The sequence below is a fragment of the Micrasema longulum genome, unplaced genomic scaffold (genome assembly GCF_059751315.1).
Source record: "Micrasema longulum isolate JH-2025_06_02 unplaced genomic scaffold, ASM5975131v1 h1tg001025l, whole genome shotgun sequence".
Lineage (NCBI taxonomy): Eukaryota > Metazoa > Arthropoda > Insecta > Trichoptera > Brachycentridae > Micrasema > Micrasema longulum.
In genome coordinates, this window is record NW_028278213.1 from 43,003 (window position 1) to 63,047 (window position 20,045).

The 20,045-nt window shown below is 30.1% G+C and overlaps 1 protein-coding gene across 1 annotated transcript in view; it reads left to right on the forward strand.

Annotated features, from left to right (window-relative positions):
* LOC148277489 (neuroligin-1-like) overlaps positions 1-20,045 on the forward strand; it is a 93,481-nt gene that overhangs the window by 36,288 nt on the left and 37,148 nt on the right. The window contains exon 4 of the mRNA XM_088232827.1: positions 10,942-11,094. Coding sequence (XP_088088953.1) covers positions 10,942-11,094 — 153 coding nt within the window. The remainder of the gene's footprint in view (positions 1-10,941; positions 11,095-20,045) is intronic.

Sequence of the window (20,045 nt, forward strand, 5' to 3'; positions counted from 1 at the left end):
TGTCTGTTTGATATTCCATTTTAAAGGATAATAATCAAATAAAAAACGTAACGTATAGGCAAATACAACAACTAAAAGAACAGAAAATTTTCATTCGAATGACATGTAAATATATTTTTTAATGCTTTTGGAGCTCATTTTTAAATATGGAATAAAAACAGACACAAAACTTAATATATTGACAATACAATGCCAAACCTTTTTTGTGGTATTTGTTCAATTCACTGTTAAAATATGAAAAAAACACTTTATCGTCATAATAATTGCTGTGTTTTTAGAAAAAACTGAAGTTTGTGGTTTATCTCAAAAATATAAATTGTAGAGATTCTCAAGTGTTCTCCTAAGAATCAAAGAGTAAAACTGCATTCATAATTCAAAACAGCAAAATTTAAACTTACGACGGTGTACTTTTGGGAGTGGAATTTGTGATATGTTTATTTCGTACTTTGGAGACAGCTTTAAAATCCTCTGCATTCAAAAGATAACCATTTTGTTGCGTAAGGTATTCGAAATATACTTTTTCATTATGCTGAAACAGCAACACGGTACAAATCTGCTTTTTTGTTGCGAGAGCCGATTCCAGTAAAATCAACACAGTTCTGCCTTTTTAGCAAAAACAGATAGGTACAAGTACTTCCAACGGGTCTGAAAAAAATCCGGAGAAGATTAAATATTAATGTGAAAACGATGTGACACAATTCAAACATCATTTTACAAACAAACATTACTAATCAAATAAAAAGTTTTTGAGTATAGCAGGTGTTCATCGAAGATAAGGAAAAAGAAAAATCGATCGTGGTTTTTTATTTTATTTTATTAGGAACAAGCTGAACTCGGCGATGCTTTGATATTGATAGATTTGAGTTGATACTTGTATACATGAACACAATTGAAAGTTTGATTTCAATTATTGTATTTAGTTAAAATTAAATGATTACTCATACATTGATACCTTTGTGTTTCGGATTACATAAATTGTGAGGATATGCGTTGACAGGGAGTTTTGAATAACTATTGTGTGGCTGTAATGTTACACTAGTCAACATGGGGAACGAGACTTGATATATCTCTCTTATTTTTTTAAACGATGAACTCGTATTTTTTGAAATCTTCAAATGTACATTTTCACACTGGATTTGGAAAGCAGAATTTGTATGACTATGCTGGATGTAAATACAAAAAATATTTATCATTACTACGCGAAGAATGAATGTCCGCTAATTCAGAAACACATATGTATAAGAGAGAGCGCGAATATATAAATCATAACAAGGAAGACAGAGACGCTGTTCTATGGCGGGTGTTTTGTAAAACAGATTAAGTCTCCAGTCAGTTGATCACATTTAAGGGGGATGCACGCGCGTAACATGAGCGGGGTATTTATGATTTTTAATTTATTTTGCTACAACAGGGCTAAGTTTTATGTTTATTTCCATAAATTGTGAAAAAGGAATTATTGAACAGTATGTTTCAATGTTTTTTTAAATTTCAACTGTCTAAACTTTGGAATATTCCGTCTTTTACTAGAGGTAACACGATGTTACATCACTGCACGCAAATATATTATTGACGACAGTCTTTTAAGAGTTAATGGGTTTTTGAAAATTGTTTTTCTGTCACTGTCTTGCAGATGCCTCCCCGACACTGTGTAAAAAAGACAGCTGCATTTCGGACCTTTTATGCCTAACTATAATAGGCAACATTGACGTTTCGATGTCCCGTTTTCCGCACGTCAAAACTGACCCAATTTTGTTATTTTTTTAGACAAAACATGATATTTTTTTTTGTATGGGTACGTCTTGAATTTCTCAAAAATAGGTATCATACTTGTATGCCGTGCGCCCGAAGACAGCGGATAAAACTGGGCATTTTTACAGGTTTTTTAATGGTTCTAATTTCCATAGTAAACAATTCATCAGTAAAGCAAAAATTTTGAGACGCGGAAATGGTAAATATTTAAAGTGCCAAAACCCAGGGTGAAAATACGTTTTAATGAAGAAAAGTCAGACCGCGTTTCCTCTCAAGATAAAATATTATTAAGTATACTTACAACGTTTGTTTTATAATGTTTTTACGTAACCAAAAAAACGGGTTTAGTTTTCATAAATAGAGCAACTTTCCGTTAATAAGTAGGAACTTAGGTCTTTGTTTATGATTGAATTCCAAATCTTAAATTTAAGTATGTACCTAAATACTTGTTTGCGTTTGAATTCCAGAACATAAAATAATTACGTTTCAAATAAAGAATTTTGTTTGCAAATGTCAAACTCTGCCTTTCTCACCAAGAGGGGTGCATTTTTTTCTACATTTCACTGAAAACCAAACGTAAATTGATCCAGTAGTTATTCAGTCTATCTAGGACATACACACAAACATTGGCCTTATATAGATACAAACAGATGCATGGGTTACAATACTTATCTACAGATAAACAAAAAAAAAGACAATTCGTCATAAAGTTTGACATATGAGCAACGAGTCAACGTAGCAATGCGACAACGTGAATCGACGATTTTAATTACATAAACTCGTAATTAAATCATAAGCCATTACAACAATATTATGGATAACAAGTAAAAATCACAGAAATATCGAATAAAATATGTCAATGACATATTATTTTGTTAAAATTTCAATTGAAAAATAATATCATACACCGAAGATACGGTTGTTTTAGTTGAGTAAGTTAACTGGAGTAAATTTAGTGGATAAATTAGTAGTGGAGTAATAAATAAATTGAAATCATGGTTTGACAAAACTGTATTATCTTTAAATACGGAAAAGACAAAAATCATCAAATTTTTTATAAACAAAACAAATTTAGATTCATTAGTAAAATTAATTTATCACCAAAGTAATTGCAACAAAACTAACTGCGATCTTACACGTTCAGTACTTGATACAACAGATAAAATTAAATATTTCAGTGTATACATAGAACAAAAAATTAAAATGGAAAGACCATATTAATGAACTAGTTGAACGAATTAGAAAATGGATGTAAATATTTATTAGATTAAGGAATATTTTTAAAAATAAATAATTTAAAAAAAGCTTATTACTCAATTGTACAATTTTTGTTACAATATTATATTGTAGGGTGGAGTGGTTCATATGCCAATATATTAAACCCTCTTAAAATATTACAAATATTAATTTTTAAAAGAATTCGAAATATTTAAGGTTCATACAGTAGACACTTTTCATAAAATAAGATCTTTCATCCATATACATAGAAAATAAAAGAATGTGAGATGAATAAGTCACCCAGATACCAACATATTATTAAAGTTCCTAAATTCCACACAAGTCATGGTCAAATCATTGTCTTCAAAAGTGTAAAAAATTATACTTATCTTCCTAATGAACTAAAAACTATTAAAAGTATAACATATAAATAAATAAATTTAAAGTTAATCCAAATAAATTTTTTGAACACGTGTAAAAACATTAAATTTTAATTAGTATAAATATATTATTGTTTTATATTTTTTTCTCATGTACTCGTATTAAAAATATATAAACTCTTTTAATAAACAATAAGCAACAACAACAGTATAAGTCACTCTTCAAGCGCAAGAATTATACCCGTATGCAGAGACAAAACTTCAGGTGAGGAAAGTAAATTCTAATTTTAAATGCAGAGAATAATCCGAAGGTGAAGACAATAGAATGTACTTTCCTCACCTTAAGGTTTGTCTCTGCATACGGGTATTAGTCTCTTTTTTGGAGAATTACACTAATAACATTTACTAGACTAAGTTCATGCTTTTACCAGCTGAGACAGATTAAATGCTTACGCAAAAATTTGCCAGTTGATGCCGCTCGTCAATTAATAAATGCGTTTGTAGTGTCTAGAGTCGATTATTGTAATGGTATCTACACAGGTCTACCAATGAATAAAATGACTCGCCTACAGGCTGTATTAAATGCCGCAGCGAGACTTATTTTTGAAATCTCTAAATTCAGTCATATCAATCCACTACTTCGGGAATTGCACTGGCTACGTTTTCCACAGAGGGTGGAATACAAACTCTGTTGGCTTATGTATAAGTCACTGCACAACTCTGCTCCAGAATATCTAAGGGAACTCTGCATTCCAGATGAACTAGCTGACAGACGTCTTACGCTTAGATTAGCTACATCTACGTCGAAAGGAAAAGTTATTATACCTCTACGCAAACAGCGCACTAAATTCGGCGAACGTGCATTTGCGGTCGCAGGCCCTACGCCATGGAATGCTCTCCCAGTAGAAATCCGAAACTGTGAGAGTGAAGTGATGTTTCGTAAGAAATTTAAAACCCACTTGTTCTCTAAATCATTTGAATAAATTCTTAGCATGTGGTGGAAAAGTAATATGAAAAAGTACATTATTTTTCTTAAATTGAAAAGTTAAAATTAATTTAATATCTTTATATAATCACTTTGTTAGGCGCCCTTGAGGTATTATTATGAAAATGGCGCTTTTTAAGTTATCCATAATTATTATTATTATTATAGATGTGTAAAAGTAGTTATCTTTAGAATTTTTTTAAAAAATTGTCCCTTTTATGAAATTTATTATTCAAAATAAATATGCAAATTATTATGTATTTATTCAATAATATTTTTGAATAAGAAACGTAAATAATAAAAAATATTTAAGCCCATAGAAAAACATAATCAGTATTGAAAACATACAGACTGAATAAATAAAAAAAAAGATATTGGTAAATCGAATGAAAACACATAAAAAATAATAACATTTAAAAATATAGATGGTCGTGAAAGTAGAACAACGACGCATGTGATGTTACTTTTATTTTACATGAGAACGTTGGAACACAAATTATGAAATTAAACATTTTAAAACTCGATAAGAACAACAGTTTATCCTTTGATACTTAGGATTAGGTATACGATGTATTTTTTTAGTCAAATTTGAAATATAAAGCCGTCATAAAATCTTTTTAAGATCAAATAAAAAAAAGTCAATCTCGTCGTTGTTTTACGATCATGTCAAGATACTGTAAGGAGACATTGAAACTAACTAAACATTTTATATATTTTTTGTTTAGACCCGTCGAAAGTACACGTTATGTACTTTTATAATCGTTAAGTTAAATCAACTTTTTTATAAACGCATTAGCTAAAATTTTGACTAATATGGTTTATGTGTGTGTTGTAAACATAGTACTGGCCTTCCCTACGCATGTAGATGCTCATAATATCACTTAAATGGTATGGGTTGCGAGCTGGGCTAGTATCAATCGTATAAAGGCTTTCCTTCCATAAAATAACCCACAAATACCAAATTGGTCCCGACAATTGAAAATTTTGTCTTCTAGCGGACAACAAAGGGTCTCTATTCAAGAAATATTAGAAGAGAAGGACTATAATGAAATAAAGAAATAAATAAGATACAAAATTTGTGAGACTGGAAGGAAAAATAAAATATAAGAGAACACTAGATAACTGATCCCTTCACCCCGAATTCACCGTCTAATTCAGTCAAGAGCAAATAAGACCCCACCAAGAAAAGAAGTTGCTTACGAGTAGGCAAGTTTAATAAAATAATTACTTAAGTAACATTCTAAACAATAAACATGAGAAGCTATCTAAAGTGCTAAATTATATGAATTGCATGGCCATCGGAATCATGAAATAAAAGAATATTTTGGTAAAGAGTGTTTGTTATAAAAATAATGATAACATAATTATATTTAAATAACATGATCAATAATTCCAGGAAAACATTTCCTTTCAACCAATGAAGAATTCACATCAGAAGATACTAGTGAATAAAACCATAATATTGACAGTTGGGAGTTATACATTTGAAAATTGCATTAGTAAATATTTTTTAAACCAAATCAATATTCAAACTCAAATTTGCCAATAAAGAATACAGAAAATGTAGAAATTACATGAATGTAAATTAATCTGGAGTTTATTATATGAATAAAAGACGAGTGATACTTTATTTACAAATTTAAAATATCCAGAAACCAGTTTCATCGCCTTCACGACATCTTCGATTTGTGGATTAAAGTATCACTCGTTTTTGATTTATATTATAAATTACAATGAACTTCCATCAATAATTTTCACTTACAAACTTAGATGTTTTAATCTGGAGTAAAACATTCAACTCATACAAAAATGTAACAAGAGTTTATATTTTTTTTTTTCAAATAAATTAAAGAAAAAATTTGCACCCTAAAAATATAAATAATAATAAATAATAAACTGTCTTAAATCAAAGAAACTCTAAAAGATTATTGAATTATCTAAATTTATCAAATAAAATGTATTTTATAAATAAATAACGTTCAGATAGAAACTAAAATAATATCATCAATTTAGTTCTTCTAGTGCTTTTTTTTGTGAATTCAACATTTCATACATATTTTATAAATTATGTAGGAATTTATTCCTAGAGTTAAATTTCGCTTTCTAATCCTGTAGATGACTTCTTCCACGTCTCCTGGGTAATTATTAGTTAAATGGGTTTGCCTTCGAAAACGTCTAGAATATTGAGTGGAGATGGATTTTTTAAATGCAAATTATTATATCTTGTTGAATATTTGACACATATTGTGATAAATGCATTCGTCATCTCGCAGAGTAAATTATATACATAGTTTAATCTTCTAAATGTTAATATTTTGAGGAGTGCAATAATATGGTATAAAAGTGAAAGGTTGGGGCTAGGTTTTCACATGGATTAGTAGGGCCGGTTTAAATAAAAATTACACAAAATATATAAAAAATCGATCTTGAAGCTCGAGCGATAGCAAAAAATAAAATAACAAGGACTCACGTCAAGTTTTGACGCCCTACGGGTTGGTTTGGGCTTACATCTCCTGATTTGAGATGGCCACGATGCGGTAAAGATTTGGAGATCAGCTCTCCAAATTTTGATCTCCTTTGTCAACGGATTTTTTGAGAGAAAGAGAATCGTCCCGTTTGGTTGTTTAACCTTAGTTCGGAATTGAAATATCTGACAACATTGTGCCTTAAATAACAAAGCTAGTTGACATACCGTACCTACGAATAAGAACTTTTCGTTATAGTGCGTATAAAAAATAAATGCAAGTTAATAGTGGTACGGGTCTGAGGTTCAAACTTCGCTCTACAACAACTTGCTTTCCATTTTCTAACACAGTTATTTACGACTAAAAGAAAACGGTTCTAAAATGTAAATATGTGGGTAAATCATAATGATGTATATATTTTTAAAACAATTTAAATCATTATTCGATGAGTTGATTAACATATAACCACCTTTTTCAAAACAATAAAAAAACAAACAGTATTTGAGACGCTTATTTAAACATAAACAGAAAAGTTTATGTCAAATATTATACAACAATAGTATATTAAATATATTAAAGTAATAATGCTTTCAAAGAATCACTTAATTACCCCCCGGGCCCGGAGACATAGCTGTCTATGGAACTACCAACCAGCGGCCCCTGTTATAGTTTTAATTAAATTTAAATACATGTAATTCAAATACATTTTCATTATAAAACTTCATAAAATTATATATTTTACACCAGATTTTCTTATATGCATTCAAACAAAACTTATATTCTTATAATTGTTATTACCTTATATTTAAATGATTTTAATTTAAATTCTTTCATTTACATAATTATATAAAATCATGATTTACAACCCCTGCTTACACTTGTATATAACATAGAAATTTGTTTAGTCTCCCACCAGTCTGACGATGTCGGTCACGACGGAACCTGGTAACTGGTAAAAAAAATATTAAAAAAATATAAATGAAAGTTGAATAAAACTATAAAGTATTTTTATTATTATAATTATAGTTTTCTGTTAAGAGATTACCAAAACATTTGCATTTTCTTAAAAGTTTTCAAGTGTTCCATAAAATTGTAAAACAGGACCCCTAGAACGGAAATCTACCATGCCTACATAATATGTGAGAGTCGGCTTTAACATCATTTAAAAAAAAATAATATTGAAATAAAATAAATAAATAAATTAGCCATCGTTGTTCCATTTGCGAAAAGTTTTTTTGTTATCCACTAAACATATGAAGGAAATATGTTTATTCTCTTTCTGAATATTCTATGGGTAAAGTGATATAATAGTTGTGGGGAGGGAATGGCCTTTCTAGTTTTAAACGAGGGAAGAGAGATTTTTTCCGAAACTGTTAATATTTACCTTATACCCATATTGATATCGTGGATGTGGCAGCCGGGCCAGGTTGCGTACTGTGTACCAGTATGTCAATAAATTTAAATATTATTTTAAAAAAATGGTTGAACCCCTTTTTACATTTTCATGAGTCCCACAAGACTCTTATTTATACCCGTATTCAGAGACAATACTTAAGGTGAGGAAAGTACATTCTAATCTCATATGCAGAGAATAACCCGAAGGTGAAGACAATAGAATGTACTTTCCTCACCTTAAGTATTGTCTTTGAATACGGGTATTAGGTCCACATTTACTCCCCATTTTTATAAATGACATTACTACCGTGGTATTGCATTCACGAGTTCTGTTGTTTGCTGATGATTTTTAATGGATGATTGCCACCTTCTCCAGTCGGATTTAAATAATATATTTGATTGGAGAACTCAGAACCAAGTAAATTTTAATGTTTCTAAATGTTATGTTTTATCATATACAAGGGCATTAAAAACTTGTTTTATGCGGTATTGTATGGGAGTGTGTTCACTTAAGCAAACTGTCTCTGTCAAAGACCTGGGAGTTATGCTTGATGGCACTGTCTGTGACAATGGGCGAAAAATGTTAGGATTTGTTCTCCGAATAGCTAAGATGTTCTTGAATACTCGTGTTTTTAGGCTTCTTTATAACTCATTGATGCGAAGCAGACTTGAGTGTGGCTCTGATCTGGGCGCCCGACAAATTGAAGTGCTCTGTTATGCTGGAGATAGTTCAAAAGAAATTTCTGAGGTATCTTAACTTAAGGGAGTGCGGATACTATCTGTGGTTGTACCCGTCTGACTTCATATTGGGAATGCTTGGCTACAATAGTTTAGAAAAAAGAAGAAATGCATGCTTGCTTATGTATATTTTCAGATTAATCCGTGGTATTACGATCAACAGAGGTATAATTGAGGGTATTTTACTTTATGATCCTAATAAAAACCTTTAAATAGGCAGCTCAAGCTGTTTTATCTTCCTGCTTGCAGAACCAACTGAGCCAGTAGGAAGAGCAAAGTCTTTACTCAATCGTATCTCTTCAGATATCGACATCTTTCATATTAGTGAAAACAAGTTCAGAGAGGAAAGCATCCCTTTTCTATAATTGCGGGGTATTTTTATTTAACCATCTACGTATATTAAAATTTAAGTATAAATTTTTTCATTTTATGTATGCCTTGAAATATTATACAAATGTACATAAACTTATGTAAAATAAATAAATTGAAATTGAAAAATCATCGTTACACTGGTTAAAGCGAATAATTAAGTATGCAAAGACATTTTATATAAAAAAAAACATAATGTAAATGTATTAAGCTTTTTTTTAATATTACAAATGTTCAAATTAACGTTAGTTTAAAACAAAAGCATTTGAACTTTTGTATTTTGTTTGATTTAAAAAAATAAATCTTATAATTTACAGGAGCATTTAATTTTTTAACTTTTTTCGATTGGTCGTAGGTAATAGCACCAGAAAATGGAAACTAAGCTGTGTTAGATCTTTGTGATGGGAAACAAGCTTTAAGGATGTACATAGATTCAATGGAGCTGATTTTGAAACAGTAACAAATGTGATTTTACAAATAAAATAAATAAATGTCATGGTCAAGCACTTGTCAAGTTTTGCAAGTGAACAGCGTAATAAAAAACTTTGAAGTATTTTGGATAATCTTTTTAAAGATTCTTGCCATATTCGCTCTGATGTCCTTCATTCTTTTGATCATATCTTTTCTTCTGAGGCGTAAAATATTTCAGGAGGTTATGCCTTCTTTAACTCGCTTTAAGCTCTGCATGTTTTAAAGTTGCGAATTCAGTTATATAACTTCCTTAGACGAAATTTTTCTTTGAGGCAAAAAGGGCCTGCGAAATTGCCAGCGACAAAACTTGATTCAAATTGTGTTAAAGGGGAATTTCTGATTCGCCGAGACAATACAATTACAGTAATTCACAAACAAGCCATAATAAAATTTTCAATAAGAAAAACAGTCTGTGAACTCAGGAGGAAATTATTTTTGTAATAATGTTGGCATTTATAAGTTTATAACTTTGCTTTAAAATATACTTTTTATTTGAGTTTAATTTGTAGTAATTAACACTTCTCTATCAAACAAATTCACCCATTGTTTCTTTAATGATTAAGTATTGCCGTTTTTAACATTTTCCAAATAAATAACCCTTTTTTTATTTTGTATAACTATGCATTTGTGTTTTTGGAGTATTTTTTGGTCCTTCTACAACATTATCAATTATTATATTTTCTCAACTCAGCTGGGATGCAGTTTTTGTACTCATATTAAAAGTATTAAAACAGTATCTCATACTACGGAAAATTCTATTTAACAAGTGAATGGCTATTTTTTAATTTTAATTGTATTATTTTACTCTATTTTTTTACATTAAAAAAAATTCTTCAATCCATTTTTATCAGGTTTTGTTGAGTTTTTTTTCTTTTTAATAATATTTTTCAAAGCATCAAAAACTGAATAATATATATTAGTTTATACGTATTCAGTACTAAGTCTGTACTCTTTTATTTGATTATTAATTAAAACTAATGTCTGAGCACCCAATGCCAAACTATTATTGAATAGGTTATCGGGACAAAATATATTTAAATACATAGTTTTCTTTATAATGTATTAATATTGTAATAATGTGTATATTTTATTGAATTAAGACTGTCGTTGATGGCATAAGTGGTAAAGTTCCGTAAAGTATAGATAATGAGAGCTGATTTTTTTTTTACAGGTAACCGAGGTGTTGAAGCCCCCTATGCCGTGTTGGTATGGGTGCACGGAGACTCCTACGAGTGGGGCTCCGGTAATCCTTACGATGGCTCTGTTCTGGCCTCGCATGGACACGTCATCGTCATAACTCTCAACTTCAGACTCGGAATTCTAGGTAAGTCAAACGAAACTTAAGTTTGCTAATAACAATTTTAAAATATGCACATTTGAACAACAATGAAAAAGTATAATCTTTGTTCATTGATTTAAAAATTTATTGATCGTGTGGTTTCATCTCCCATCTTTGCTGATAAATCTTATGAAAAAATGACGAACCGTAGTAGATGGTTTAAAAAATACAGTAAATCATCAGTATTACTATTATTCTCCTGTTCTCACAGAGTTGTATATGTATAGTAAAATCCACTGAATTAAAATAGGAAATGCAGCATTCCTTGATCATTTGTTACATAAAGACAACATTTACAGTTCAACCAGTCTGTTGTCAAATATTTTAGTAAGAATACGGTTTAAATCAATATTTTAAAGCAAAGTTATCGTAAATTAAACTCAAATTTCGTGGACCGCCAAAAGCGCAAATTACTGAACCACGAATAAACATTTGTTTTTTGTACTTTATATTATTTAAAGTTATCTTTATTGGTATCATATTACCAAAAAACATAATTTTATATTATTAATATTTAAAGAATTAACTTTGTGGTCAAAAATTTAACTGCATGTTATAAAATATTTGTATAAAACCACTTATCGACTTTTCTATTTCTACCGGTTTCTATGTCTACTGGTTTTATTGGTGTCCTGACAAAGAGACGGGTACGTCTCAAAAACTGTAGACAAAGAAAAGTCGGTTAATGGTCATATACAAAAATTTAAAAGCATTTAGTAACATAATTTAATGCCATCTGAGACAAATTTTCTTGACTTTTATAGAACTTAACAATAAAACTCACGAACGTTGCTCAAAATAAAATTAAAGAAATCAAAGGAATTTTGTCAATTAAAATGAACAAGAGAAAGAGTATACATTTTAAATAAATACAAACTGAAATAAATCGAAGATTTAACATAAATTTACAATTAAATATAACATAACGCAAATAAAAAAAAAGCATAGCATCCATCATCGCGTATTGAAAAAACATCTTTTGAAAAGAGAAAGAATGAAAATACATTTAACTGAAAGAAGAATTTAAAGAGGGTGAAAGAAAACAATTATTTAATATAATCCGTCTAACCACTGAAGCATTTTAGAAAAAGAGGCTTTTATTACCCGACCCGAAGTAATAGGGGAAACGGAAGTTGTGTGAGGAAACAAATATTTTGATTTTATTTGTCCAGCTGATGACATTTTTTTTTTTTAATGGCCTTCAAACGTAATTTCAAATTAAAGTGAAAAATAAACTGGGTGCACAACATTTATTTGGGTTATACACAGTGAAAAATAAATTTAAAATAAAACAACACATTTAAGAAATGACAAAATTTATTTTATTTTTTATTAAGATTTACATACATACATATTTATATATATTAAAGAGAAGAGAAACAAGAAGAGAAAAAAATGTTAACAAATCACATATATTTATAGATTTTTTTCACATTTGCTATTCACAATTTATTGCCCAACTAGACAATAGCCAGTTCTAAGGGTAACTAATTGTGAATTTAATGGTTTGCTATAAAACATAGCAATTATAAAGTTATACAAAAGTAAAATTACACTTTTCATCAAAGAGAAATAAGAAATATACTTAATGTTGAATTCACTGGATAGCCTAGAGTACACATTTTTTTTCGTAGTCCTGTGCAGCAATTACCTTGGTTATATTGACTTAAAACGTATTAAATCTGTTTTTGGTTTTCAAAGAACAACATAACATTATGTTTCAGTGAAATTTATATTTCCCTTAACGTACTTTCAAGGGGGAGTACGTTAAGGGAGAGAATACCAGTCAAAATAAAATATGATCCTACTCCAAAATTTTTTAATACACGTGAATATTAAACAATTTTGGAGTAGGATAAAATATCTCAAAAATGCACGCAAAAATAAATAAAAAATGTTAAAAATAGTATTCATTTTAAAATCGTAAATAATGACGTCACTCATTATATCTACGTGTAGTATTTCCGGTTTCCGCTTTAAAGCCCCTGCAACGTTTTGACCATAGAAAAAAAGAGTATTATTTGACATTTCAACCAGAGATTATGTCAACTTTCTAGGTTTTTCTAAATCGAAACGTTCGTAAAAAAAACCTAAACATAGAAATGAGCAAATTATGATCAACTAAATGAAGTTATCTAAGCAATATTTCATAGATTCTTGTCAGGTCAGTGAAAGTAAGAACGCCAACCGTTTCATGACGTCACTACTGAAAAGTGACACACTGATTACAGTCATTTGGCGCGGTATTTGATAAATATAACTTTAAAATATCATATCTTTGTAAATAACGCACAAAAAAAAAAAAAAATACTTTTGCTTAGTTAAATAGTACGATAATAGAAAATAAATAAATTAGAAAACAGTGGAATTCCTCATTACTGTGGTTTAAATATAAATAAAATTGTGATTTACTTTGTCGGATCCAATATTTAAAATCAAGGAACTTTAGACTGATTGAGAAATTTGTGAATAGAGAGACCTGAACGCCATTTGGGCTTCTATTTATGATATTTTGATGTACTCCGAACATAGGCGCGTATTTGGTGTTACCAATAGTCTTCATAAAAATTCAACAAAATATATGACAAAAATGATAAAAAACATTTTAAAGAAGGGAATGTAGAAGTCTAGGTATTCACGGAGCTTAAATCTTGTAGTTGGCTAGTCTAAGTGGCCAATTTACACACTGCATAACTTTCATCATTCTGCTTATGTTTAAACATCTATTTTCTTTAAATTTTTTGATCTGTTGATCTTGCAAATGTTCTTGTAAATGCCTATGCGTCTATATTTCTTCCTCTAAAATGTTTTTCAACTCAAGGCAGGTGACACCATCATGTCAACTGCTCCCGGTTGCAGTAGAACTTTAACTTTTACTTACGGTAATTTTAAACACATATAATGTTTTATAAACATAGTCAGAAAGTTTTTTATTTAAAGAGTTGTAGTGAAACAATCAAATACACAGGTAAAAACAAAAAACATTGTACCAGTAGTTGACACAACAAAAAATGAATCAAGCTAAACCTCAAAGGTAAAATTTACAATGTAAAAGGAGTATTTAGTAATCTAATGTTTACATATTTAAATGATGTACTTAATATTTCTTAAGAAAACGTAAAAACATCATTTAAAAATCCACTTATTTATTTAAAATACATGCTTATTCACGACTTGTTTGACATGTGCTCTTGTTGACTACAGAAAAGAGGCATCCAGTATTCGCACATGTGCAGGTTAGACACCACGAAATAGTGTAAAAGTGTTTTTGTAACTGTCATTGGGGTGCAATTGACTACAAACTGTATTGAAGTTGAGAATTTTAACTACTCCATCACTGTCAACTATACTTACGTTACCCTTAGTACTCCCGAGTTATTATTTCAAGTAACTTCAATACCACTCTAGCATGCAACAATAACAAAAAACGGACTCTAAAATCAAGAGCTTCTAACCAAACCTTATTTATGAGGTTCTATTTCTAAACAATTACCCAAATGCGAACTGTACATAAACCTAGTACTAATACACAGTAAATTTATGATGATTATTAAAAAATATAAATAATATTAGTACAAAATAAATTTTGTTTAGTAAGAAATGTGGTTTCAGTTATTGCGAGATAAATTTTCTGTAACATTTTTCCTGTAAAAAAAATTAAGGCATTAAACCGCAATTAAACCTTTTCAAAGGATATAATCAATCATTGAAATAACCATAAGTACACTTACATTAACGCTGGTTGGCTATATCTGAATTTAAATAGGGGTTGAACGCTAGAGGGTTTGTATTTATACATGGGTAAACAATTTACATAAGTCATGTTTATAAGGGAAATGTTTTTCACTGAAAATTTTATTAATAGTACATCAGAAACATCAGTGTTCAAATCGTTTGAGAAATATAATTTGAAAACTAACGGTCATTAAAAAAACAGTATTTACAAATTATACAGAATACATTTTATAATAATGAAATCCGACAAGTATAACAACACGATTATTGGATGATTCGAAAGAATTTGACATCGTTCAAAGTAATTCGTTTTTATTTCCATAGCACTGAACTTCCTCATTGATAAAATTAATAAAATTTAAATACGATGTTATTCAATATTTGTATATAACCACTTACCGACTTTTTTATGTCTACCGGTTTCGATACGTACCCGTCTCTTCATCAGGACACCAATTAAACCAACATGCAAAACCCACTATACACCTTCATCATAGTTTTTGCAAAAAAGTATTGAACCAATGCATGTCGTATTGGTTTTATATTTTTGTGCAACAACTGTGGTAAAGGTGTATAGTAGGTTTTGCATGTTGGTTTAATTGGTGTCCTGACGAAGAGACGGGTACGTCTCGAAACCGGTAGATAGAGAAAAGTCGGTAAGTGGTTATTTACAAATATTGAATAGCATTAAGTTAAATGTTTGACCACAAAGTTAATGCTTCAAATAGTAATAATATAAATATCATGGTTTACTTTGCTAACGTGGTACGAATTAATGACGAAAGTACGTACGTTCAAACAAATAAATATAAAATATATGCGCCAAATACGCGGTAATTATTCGTATTCAGTAAATTCGGCGTTATTTTGTATGTTCGGTATTCGGCATAATATTCGGTAGAATTACTAAATAATTTGCCGAATATTAAACTACTTATGGTGGACACATACTAGGCCAGCAAATGGGACCGCATGCAAGCGGAAGTGTGTGACTTTATCAAAAGCTATCTTTTAAGCGTTTTAATGGCTAAATCAAATAACTACCCCGTTGACTCAGGGGTCAAAAATTCGGAAGCATGCGCTTCCATTTTCTCTCCACTTTGTGCCTTGTCTTAAATAATATTGACTTTTGATATTTTTTTATGAAGGCAATCCATCCTAATAAAGCTTGTTAATAATAAACATAAAATAAAGTTATGTATTCGATATTTGTTTAAAGTTTGAAGTTATTAACGTTCATTTCGCCTGGCGCCTATCGAAACTGTCTAAACTTGTTGAGCGCAAAAACCACATGTGTAATGAACTAAATAATTTGGCCGAATATTCGGTTCAGTAAGCACTAAACCAAATAATGTTCGTATTCAGTTTGGTTCAAAAAATTCGTATTCGGCGCATCTCAAGTATATGGTTACAAGAAATGACACACAATTGATATTTGGCGTGGTCTAATAAATAATAAAATAAAGAAACCGAAAATTTTTGTGTTCAAAAGTACACATAGTAGAAAAGTAAACAAAACCAAGAATAATATTATTATAGCAATTAGAAAAAGATGCATGAAATTGCAATATGTTCATAAGAAAGAATAACGATATTTGACATATAACCTTTATATAATTTACCAAACTCAGGGTAAAATCTCATCTCCCATCCACTATCAAAGATGTTTCTATAATGTAATATAATGATCATTGTGCACTGCTGTGATTATTTCTGTAAATTATTATTTTTTTGTAAAAGGTTCTTTGAACCGTTGATGTATAAATAAATAAATACATTTCTTTGTTTAAATCACATCTGAAGAAACATCTCCTTTCTCTTCCTTAACACTTTGTATCCCGGAACCGTGTAAACACGTGATTATATAAGCACGCGTTGTGTCCCGATCCCGTGTTTTCACGTGGTTTACCAGCGGTCTATAAAAGTGCATTTTTTGACATCTAGTGACTTTTATTAGTTATTTTTCGCTGCTGGTAAACCACGTAAAAACACGGGACCGAGACACAACGTGTGGTTATTGTAATCACGTGTTTATACGGCTCCAGGATGCAAATCACAAAAAAGGAGTGAAACCCTGTACATGTGCGACCATTGCAATGTGGCTCTCCGTAAAGGTCAATGTTGGCAAATTATCATATAAAAATGATCTGTTAAATTGTTTTAAATAAATATGAGATGTTTCAATTGATTCAATCAAGTATTTTCATAATTATGATACTTTTAGAAACCCCTCACAAGGCATGAAATTTCACAAAAATGGGCCGGGCACAGGGTAAATTCGATGTGTATTCGGCCGGTACTCAAAGTGTTAATCTATACTCCTTTTTTCTTTTCTCTTTATGTATTGATTTGAGATAATTGAAATACAGGAAAACGTCGTTTTGCGCTGGTTTGATTTAAGCCGATATACAATTATGCCGGTTGGTGCCGGTGAGGGATTCCCCGGTTCGGCCGACTCTAGACGACAGTAGGCGCCGCGATTCTAATAGCAGACACATCTTTACACGTTGTTTTATTCTATTACCGTGTACGCGAGCAGCCTATTGTGAGTGTGAAATTGTTTCCGAGTTAGTTTTAGTTTTGTTTTTAAGAAAAATGTGTTATTATATTTTTTATTTTATTATTATTAAAATTTATATTCAAATATTTTTAGTGTATTCTATGATTCTGCAAGGAAAGAAGCAACAATCAAAGCAAATGAAATTGGATGCTTTTTAAAAAAAATGTGAGAATTTAATTTAGTACTGACAAACTGGTGAGTTAGTATTTATTATAAAAAAAACATTATTTTTTATAATAAATACTAACTCACCAGTTCTCGAAATTACTATTTGTTTTGTAAACAAATTTAAAATGTATTTATTATATACATTTATAATTTATTTGGAATATATATAAAACATGTATTAAATAAACGTGCTAGATTGTTCTTAGAATTTTGCCACGAAACCTAACCTTCCATTATATCTGTGTTTATTTTACGCCGATTTTTTTTACTCCAGTGTCTTTCGGAACGGAACCCCGGCGTAAGACGACGTTTACCTGTACACATATTGTTATTTATATTTTTGTGTATCTTTAGTTGTTTTTTATTTTATTTTCTATTGAATACGTTTTGAAACTTAAACTATTTAATTAACACTTTTATTTTATTGGTTGGTTGAAAAAATTGCAATTAGGCAATAAACCCGCCTATGTGCAATTTTTATTACGCACAAAAAATTAAAGGAATAAATACAATTGGACAATATAAGCAGTAAAATTTAACAAGAATCGCAGATTATGTCATTGAAATTTTAAAAGAGTAACTCATTTATTGGCATTACTTGTTTTTAGGTGTGATTGAAATCGATAGGAAGAGCCACGGTCTTAAAGATTTTCGGGTATGTGGTGGAAGCGCTCACACCACTGGTGGAAACAGCTAAAATTGTATGTAAGGATATGGCGTTCCTTTCTTTTAACCTAACTTGACGAGGAAATGGCGTGATTTTGGCAGTGGCAAAACAAAAAAAAAAAAACAAAAAAAAAAAAACAAAACAAAGAACAAAACAACTTTAAAATATAAGTGTATTTAGTTTTTTTTCAGTAAATGATAACATCCAGCATTAAAATTAGTCGAAAAAATCTAAACATTGCAAAAATTTGACTTGGCCGCATTTCACAGTATGCTCACAAAATATTTATAAGCAATACTGAAAACTTTATATAAGAGAGAAAATGGTAGTTTTTTAGTATCCAAATATCGACGCGTATAAAAAAATACATTTTACTTAAACATACAGTTTGACAGATTTACGTAAATAGAATACATTTTTACTCAACGTATTGAATTTATCAGTGCGGTGGTAGGTGTTGTTAGTTTCAATATGGGTCAGGACTTTGGGAAAATATTCCTTACCCCATAATATTATTTAAGAAATTTACTCTTACGTCAATCATAAGAACGCAAAACACTTTATCTTCGAGTTTCGCTCGTTGAAAATAATTTATGAGATGGTTTTTCCCTACACAGTGATAAGGAGCGTCTTTTGAATTCAATAAAACGATCAATTTAATGGGACTTTTATTATTTTTATTAGAGAGTTAATACTTTGATAACTTTTGTTTGTCTTTTCTTAGCACAAGACAAAAAATGACACAAGTTTAGCTGGATTCAGGTTCAGAATAGGGAAATATCACATACTACGAATACCGATAAAAATATATGAAATGGATTAAGAATAATTGATTGTATTTTAGAAATCAATATTGATATTGTGGAAAAATGTTTTCAAATAAAATTTTTAAAAATAACTTTAAAATAAAATACGTCGCTAGAAAAACGCAAAATGTTTGGCCTTGACAGTTGCGATGTCAAGATTTGTGACAATGTTCTAAACAAATTTGAATGGGCAGAAACAAATAAACAAGGATCATGTTGTATTAGGGGCGTAGCCAATGGAATGACCGTTTTTGCGGAAATTAATTTTTTTTTCATTTCAAACATTTTTTTTATTTTTTATTCTATTAATAATTAGCGAAAATATTTTTTTTTACAGGACAGTATTTTATAGACCTTTATTACTCTGAAAAAAATCCTGATATTTTCCTTTTATTAATAATACGAGTATATTGTTCTCTAGTCGAAATGCCACCACGCATTAGTCGGATTGTCAATATACTCAACCTCATCTGTTATCCAACAAAAACAACAACAAACCATCACGCTGTTTCCCCGTAAGGGTAGGCACAGATGACAGAACGCTACATCACTATATTGCATACAGATCTCGTTTCATACATCTTCTCATGCACAAGCGCCGATTATTCCGACTTTTTACATGTCCATCTTTAAGCATTTGTTGGATTTGGTCATGCCGTGCTTTCTCTGTCTTCCTCTATTTCTGCATCGATCAACATTTGCATTGTTAATATTTGTAGCTGTTATTTGGCTGTCCATTTGGTCTACATGTACACACTAATGCAGAGTTCTTTTTTTGATTTTCTCGATAGTGCTTATCTTAGCCTAAAATAATGTACGGATCTCAATATTTGCGCATCTATCGTACATAGTTTTACCACACATTCACCTGAGAGATCGCATTTCAACAGCATTCAGCCTACTTTTATCTCTGTTTTTCTAAGTTCATACTTCGCTTTCATACATCAGGGTCAGGATCAGGACTCCATTGTGAACAGCTAATTTCATTAAACAAACATTT